Below are 7,074 nucleotides of genomic sequence, written 5' to 3'. Positions count from 1 at the left end.
CTCTGTGCTGGAATGTAGCAGAGGGAGAGACAAGCTGTGAGCTGCATCTCATTTTCAAAATCCATTCTGTTACTGCTTAAGGCAGTTTACAGGTAATACCCAATGTAATATGGCCACAAGTCTCGTGCTGCAGAAGCACAAATAATGGTGTGGTTATAGGGAAAGGCATCTGAAGTACATAATAACCTAGAGTACATGAAGTTCTTTTCTGTTGCTTCACTATAATGTGCAGCAGAGTCCATGTGACACAATTTGGAAAGGCAGCTGCAGCCTTGTGCTGTAATCCATGACAGAGGCACAGATCCCTCACGTGGGTTCCAGTCTCCTTTTCTTCAAGCTCTGACTTCTCCTGATGGGGCTGCACCCTGCCACACAGGGAGAAAGTGAGAAATGGACATTTTTTCTGACTCTAAGTAGGTTCCTCAATTCTAACTCTTCCTTAGTAGGATGGAAAAAAGCAGTTTCCCCAAGAGCACTGTCCATGTTCTGCAGCCAAGTCCAAAAGAAAGGAATGTTTCTCCCACTGAATTTTCCCGATCTCCCAAGAGCCCCAATAGTGAACCAGAGCTCAGTCCCTGGTGGCAGCACGTACCTGGGGTGTGCTGGGGGGCACAGCTGGTGCAGGGGGCTGCAGCAGGGCCCTGCAGCTGTGCCAGCCTGGCAGCAGCTCTGTGCTGGTTCCCCCTGTGGGGTGTCCTCTGCTGCTGGCCACGGGGTGTCCCAGGTGCCAGCTGTGCAGCCCCTGAGGGCTCTGACATCTTGGCACCCGTCACCTTCAGGTCAGTGCTCTCCAAGGAGATGTCCCAAAGTTCAGGATCATCTGGAAGGAATGAGAAGGAGATCCATGACACAGTAGTGTACTGCAGGAATGGCAGTAGCTCTAAGACCAGCACATTCTTCTCCTACAAGCAGTGACCACTATAAAATTTAAACTGCAAAGCATCTCTTATGTCAGTGTATTTGCAGGGACCCTTGTGGCAGGAAAGAAGGAATGATGAATCTGACTCCACGTTCTCAGCAGGCTAATTTATTATTTTAAGATACTATATTATATTAAAGAATACTATACTAAACTATACTAAAGAATACAGAAAGGATACTTAGAGAAGGCTAAAAAGATAACAATGAAAACCCGTGACTCTCTCCAGAGTCCCGACACAGCTTGGCCCTGACTGGCCAATGAGCCAAAACAACTCACACCAGAATCCAATGAAACAATCACCTCTTGGATAAACAGTCTCCAAACACATTCCAAAGCAGCAAATGAGATAGCAAATGAGATGAGGAGAAGCAAATGAGATAATAATTGTTTTCCTTCTTCTCTGAGGCTTTTCAGCCTCCCAGGAGAAAAATCCTGGGTGAAGGAATTTTTCAGAAAATATGAATGTGACATCAGTGTGCAGCAAGGTCCTGTCCTTTGTACCCTTAAGGAAAGTGCAGGCACCACAATGTGTACCAAAATATCCATGGTTATACTGACAAAAGACACATCCCCCAGGTTCTGTATTGTGCAGTATCACCTCAGGAAAAGGATTTATCAAACAGGTGTACAACTCTACTGAAGAGCCTGCGTGAAACCCCAATACAGATGGACATCATCTCCCTGCCACTCAGGCAAAGTTTGTATTGTTATGGTGAGAATCACACTCACACTTCTGTTATTCCAGTTCTTCAGAGCTTTTACCCTTCCACTGTACTCTGAATTAACCTGGTTTAAATGCCAATGATTTAACACTTTATTACTCATCACTTTTTGGCTGACCTGCAAAGAACTCCTCTTCTATGGCCAGCTCCTGTTGCACTTCTGTTGGAGTGCTGTGCTTCACAGGAGCATCACATTTTGCTGCAAGGAGGCAACAGAGGAAGAGATTAATACCAGAAACAGAGACACACCCTTTGACTCCTTCTTAGCAGAGCACGAGTCTGAAATGACAGCCAGCACCACCACCAGGTACCCTCTTTTGTCCTAGAGCTAAGGCTTGGAATGTGGGAAGTAACATTGTGTAGCTGATGACATGAGGAGCAACTGTGCTACTTCAACATGGCTTTTAGCCTATCACCATGTTCCTGCTACTTCAACGTGGTTCTTAGCCTGTCTATCACCATGTTCCTGCTACTTCAACGTGGTTTTTAGCCTATCACCATGTTCCTGCTAATTCAACGTGGTTTTTAGCCTGTCTATCACCGTGATCCTGCCACCACATGGCCCCAGATTCCCCATGAGCCAAGGGCAGTGTATCAGTAGCTTGGGCAATATCTGTTTGCTTGCAGCTACCACAGCCAGTGCTGCAGCCTCTGCTTGGATGCAGCAGGTTAATGGTGCTGGCAGCAGCTGCTTTAGGGTGGCTGGAAAGTTGCAGATTTAATGATGTAGGTTTAGAGCTGACATTCCTGACACTTTTGGAGCACAGAGGGGGAAGATATGATAATGCTCCTGCCTTTGGCCTCAGAGGTGTGTTGATGGCACAGCACATGAAGCTGGCCAGGTTCCTGTGCTGTGGGTAACCTGTGCCTGCTCTCTCTAGCAGCTCTGATGGAAAGTGCCAGGTCTGAATGCCACTGCTCACCCTGTTTGCTGCTGGCAGTGACTCCTGGGACCTGCTGCTTTTTCTCCATCTGCTCCCGGAACTGCTGCTGCAGCCGCTTCTGGCGCAGCTTCCTCTGGTAAGTGGCATCACACTCCATGGCCAAGGAGTCTGTGCTCCTGCTCCCACCCACAAACACAAAGTTAAACAGCACCTCACCAATTGCATCTTGTGAAGAAAAAAGTCATTAAGAAATAACAGCAAAGAAAATCCACTCAACTAGTGCTTTATGGCATCTTTGGAATCAAGCTGTCTCAGTAATTTCTAATACAGCTTAAAAAATACATTTATAGCAGCAGTCTCACCTGGGAGCACTGGGCTGTTTCTGATCTGCTGTCACAACAGCAGCCTCTGTCTGGCCAGGCTTGCAGCCAGGTGTCACCTCACAGGGCTGTCTCCCTGCTGCACTCTGCCTTTCCACATAGCTGCTGTATCTTGCTTGCTCTATTTCAGGCTCATAGTCCTGCATTTTAGCTTTGACCAAGTCTAACTCAGGGGGTACCTGGTCAAGGAGAAAGAAGAAAAGGTTCAGAAATTTCTATCATCAACTTAATGAAATAAGCACTGGTTAAAAATCTAAGCTCTAAGCTCAAGTAAGTTAGAAACCTGAAATGCTTTTTCAGTACCCAGTAATTCAGTCAGTTAATCATTGAGTTCCTGTGACTTTGTGTTGGTTTAATTGTTCAGTGCTGCAGGGCAGATGGTGAGGTCTCCCCACGTGCTCTGCAAACGAGAACAGGATTTTACAGCTTCTCACAGCCCCACAAGGCTGTTGCTGAGTGAGTTTGTTTTACCAGTCCATTTTTGTGCTTGTGCTATAGGGCAAGGCCAACCTTTACTGAGTTCTGAGGAAGGTACAGCATTGCTGTTTATTAAAGATGGGATGTTTTGGCTCTGTCACCTTACAAGTTTGTGGCAGTGCCTCTAATAGACGATGTCCCTGGCAAACCAGAGACCTGGGCCATCTTTACCTTGTGAGGTGTCACTTTGTATCTGCTCCTACAGTGTTTGACAGGCCTGCCTTGCAGCTCTAGGCCTCTAGCAGAGCTTGACAAGTCCTACTGTGACTGAAGGCAGCTTTGCTATCGAAGTCCATGGATCAGCAGCTGCAGAAGGCTTCCTTTTCCCTCCTTCCACTGCCTGGAAGCCTCCTGCCCCCAGCTGGTGCACAGCAGGAGCAGGCAGGATCCATGGAGGCGCCACTTGAGGAACAGCCTGCCCTGTGTGTGGTGAGTGTTTGCTAGGAAGGTCTGAGGAACCCTCAGGAATGAGAGGCACTGCCAGCAGCACTGATAGCAGCAGTGACAGCAGCACTGACTGACAGCAGCAGTGCCAGCAGCAGTGCCAGCCCTGTGCCAGCAGCAGTGCCAGCCCTGTGCCAGCAGCAGTGACAGCAGCAGTGACAGCCCTGTGCCTGCAGCAGTGACAGCAGCAGTGACAGCAGCACTGATAGCACTGCCAGCAGCAGTGACAGCAGCACTGCCAGCCCTGTGCCAGCCCCTGTCCTGCACCTGCCGGGGCAGCTTGTTGACGGCTCGCAGGTAGTCCTTGTCCAGGATGCAGTTCCCAAGGGCATTGCCAAAGCACCTGAGAAACAAGAGGGCTCACTGAGACTGGAAACTCTTCATCCCACAGAACTTGTGAACATGAGCAAGTGCCCATCTTCACTTACTTGAGGGCTCTCTTCAGTCCATCTGTTACTGCCTCCTTCCTTGCCTTTTCTAAGGATAAGGCTTTAGACTTCAGGCCTTCACTGACTCCATACCCCACATCTTCGTGGTATGACCCATCCTGCAGTACAATTTCAAATACAAGAGGATTTTATACATGCAGTGCTGTGCTTTCCCAGGCCTGGGTGCCTGCTTTGGGCTGTTTGTTCCACAGCAAGGTCAATGTTTAGGACACCAGCAGGTTCCCTAATGCAGGGCAGCACCTGAGGACTGTGCTCTGACCCATGCAAGGACTTTCATCCACAGCTTCAGGCAATTGCTCAGCTACAGTCAGAGCCAAAAAAAAAAACCCATTTACCTTAAGCTGAACTCTCACAAAAGCACAGACACCCACGTAGAACCTGCCATTGTTGAGGTCAACGAAGTCTGGAAGGAGATATTTGAAGTGTTAATGTATAGAATCAATAGTGGAAAAGCAACTGTTGTCTATGAAAGAAACTTCTTTCTTACCATCTAGTAGAAGTCTGCAGAAAGCCTGAATTTCTAAGGAATAACTAGTTATGGCATTATCTGAGAAAGACTGAAGTTTGAAGGACGTCAGTCCTTTCTTCACTGAAAAGGGGGAAAGAAAACCGTGGTGCAGAATAGATGGAAAGCAATGAAGTAAGTTGTTCTATTTCTAGAATCTACCAGGCTGGGTTAAGAAAAGATTTCTGAAGGTGGGGGAGAAGGAAGAAGGTAATTTGAGCTGCTGCTTTGACCTACTTCAACAACCAGTCTTCTGCATAAGCACAGCAGATCTGCAAACAAGGACAACACTCCTCTGGCAGGCACCATTTCAGCCATCAGCATGGAGAGGCTGAAGCTTTAAGATCACCTGAACATGTTATAGTTGAAAAATTGTCCCAAACTTTTCTGTTGTAAAAACCTCAGTACTGGGTATTAGCTAGAAGAGAAATCTGCAGAAAAAGATGGGTCCCTAAAGATTAGGGGAATATTAACTGAGAGTATCAACTGGTGAGTCTAAAAATTACAGGTGAGTATGAAAGTTGGCTTAGGACTGCTGAGTGTTAAATGTTTAATTGTAATTACTCTTGACTGAGTGTACTCATAGAGATCAGAGACTTGATTAGAATAGCTCAAGAATAACCATAAACACACTCAGAATAATGACTATGACAGAGCTAAAATGAAAACAGAAGCTCCATTATTATTCAATTTCTCTCATTTTTACTAACTGTTAAGACACCTGGAAGTTGCTCATGCCTGTGCCCAGCTGCTCTGATGTGATGATGATGAGGGTACTTGGTCTGTTCAGCCTGGAGGAGGCTGAGGGGAGACCTCACTGCAGTTACAGCTTCTCTGAGAGAGGGAGAGGAGGGGCAGGCACTGATCTCCTCTCTGTGGTGACAGTGACAGGACTCAGGGAATGGCCTGAAGCTGTGCCAGGGCAGGTTTAGGCTGGGTATCAGGAAAAGGTTTTACCCACAGAGGATGGTTGGGCTCTGGAACAGCTCCCCAGGGCAGCGGGCACAGCACAGGCTGCCAGAGCTCAAGGAGTGTTTGGACAATGCTCTCAGGCACAGGGTGTGACTCTTGGGGTGTCCTGTGCAGGGCCAGGAGCTGGACTCTGTGATCCCTGTGGATGCCTGTCCCTTCCAATCATGTTCTGTGATGGAAACTATGAAGCAAAGACTTCTTTGCCCCTAAGAGACCCTTACCAACATTCTGCTGAGTGACTGAGTGAGCCCAGCCATTGAAGCCAAACATTTCATTGGCCAGACTGATGACCTTGTGACCCTCAATGTAACAGACCTGGAAAGAAGAGCACATGCACATAAATATATATAAACACATAGCCTTGTGCACACATCTCTGCACACTTTATTTTTAACAGAGATTTAACTCATACCATCTTACACTGAGGAAGCCCAGCTAAATTCAAGGTTCAGATAATGTGAATAAAAGGTTGATGGTGCAGCTACAGGTGCACTCTCTTCTAGGAAATGTGGTGGGGATTAATATAACAACAAATATGACTTAATCAACAGAAGGCAGAGTGGGCACTAAAGATGGTAAATGTAGCCACTATTATATAATGTTTCATATATTCCAATTCTGGGAAAAAATAGGGATAACATCTCAGTGTTGCACAAGTAGATAAATATTCCATTGTAAAAGATGAAGCACTGAAAAATTAAGTCTCTTTTTAAGTGCAAAAGGAAAATCTGTGGCTCAATAGAAGCCAGAACTTATGCCATGCTCACTTTGCATCCATATCTGCGTATTAAACTACTAGAGGGAAATTAACTTAAAAAGAAAATAAGGAATATTATAACAAGTTAATCCCTGGTTTTCCTGGGAAGAATGGAGTTGAAGATGACGTTTGCTCCTACCTTCTGCCCTCCTCCTGCCTGCCTGCTGCTGATGTAGTCGGGGCCCAGCCTCTGGCGCAGCGCGTGCTGGATGGCTCGGTACTCGCTGGCCGTGTACTGGTACTGGCAAGGACAGCACAGCAACACCTCTGTCACCTCCTGTTTCAGCTCCCCTCCTCTGCCAACAGCACTGCTGCGTCCCACTCCCTCCCACATGGGCATGAGCCAGTGCTTGAGTTGGTGTAACAGGCAAGGAAACACCTCAGGGTGTGTACATGCCTTAGACTGGTCTTTTTTCCATTTACTCTTCATAGATACAAGCATTAATTGCTGAGCTGCAGCAATTATTTTTCATTAATAATCCTAACCACAAACACACATAGAAATTTCTATATTACTGCTCAAAACCAAACACAGTATCTCTGTGACCAACAAGAAACTTGT

The 7,074-nt window shown here is 46.7% G+C and overlaps 1 protein-coding gene across 1 annotated transcript; it reads right to left on the bottom strand.

Moving 5' to 3' along the window:
• On the bottom strand, positions 1 to 6,065 carry RAD52 (RAD52 homolog, DNA repair protein). The gene is made up of 9 exons (XM_058022980.1): positions 5,977 to 6,065; positions 4,614 to 4,681; positions 4,258 to 4,376; positions 4,097 to 4,172; positions 2,891 to 3,087; positions 2,568 to 2,704; positions 1,763 to 1,843; positions 593 to 820; positions 1 to 365 (listed from the first exon to the last, which is right to left on the bottom strand). Exons 1-9 carry the CDS (start codon positions 6,023 to 6,025, stop codon positions 307 to 309), a joined length of 1,014 nt encoding a protein of 337 aa, XP_057878963.1. The 5' UTR covers positions 6,026 to 6,065; the 3' UTR covers positions 1 to 306.
• Positions 6,066 to 7,074: the final 1,009 nt, after the last annotated feature.

Source organism: Melospiza georgiana, chromosome 4 (genome assembly GCF_028018845.1).
Source record: "Melospiza georgiana isolate bMelGeo1 chromosome 4, bMelGeo1.pri, whole genome shotgun sequence".
Classification (NCBI taxonomy): domain Eukaryota; kingdom Metazoa; phylum Chordata; class Aves; order Passeriformes; family Passerellidae; genus Melospiza; species Melospiza georgiana.
This window is presented reverse-complemented; position numbering and strand designations above follow the sequence as displayed.

What these genes read in the sequence shown, in the direction of transcription:
- RAD52 (XM_058022980.1), bottom strand. Translation starts at nt 6,025, where the DNA reads ATGTTTGGCTTCAATGGCTGGGCTCACTCAGTCACTCAGCAGAATGTT. An exon ending in TCAACAAGCTGCCCCGGCAG is followed by an intron (nt 3,088 to 4,096) that starts GTGCAGGACAGG and finishes CTCCTTGACCAG; the next exon opens with GTACCCCCTGAGTTAGACTT. An exon ending in CACTGCCAGCAGCAAACAGG is followed by an intron (nt 1,844 to 2,567) that starts GTGAGCAGTGGC and finishes GCCTCCTTGCAG; the next exon opens with CAAAATGTGATGCTCCTGTG.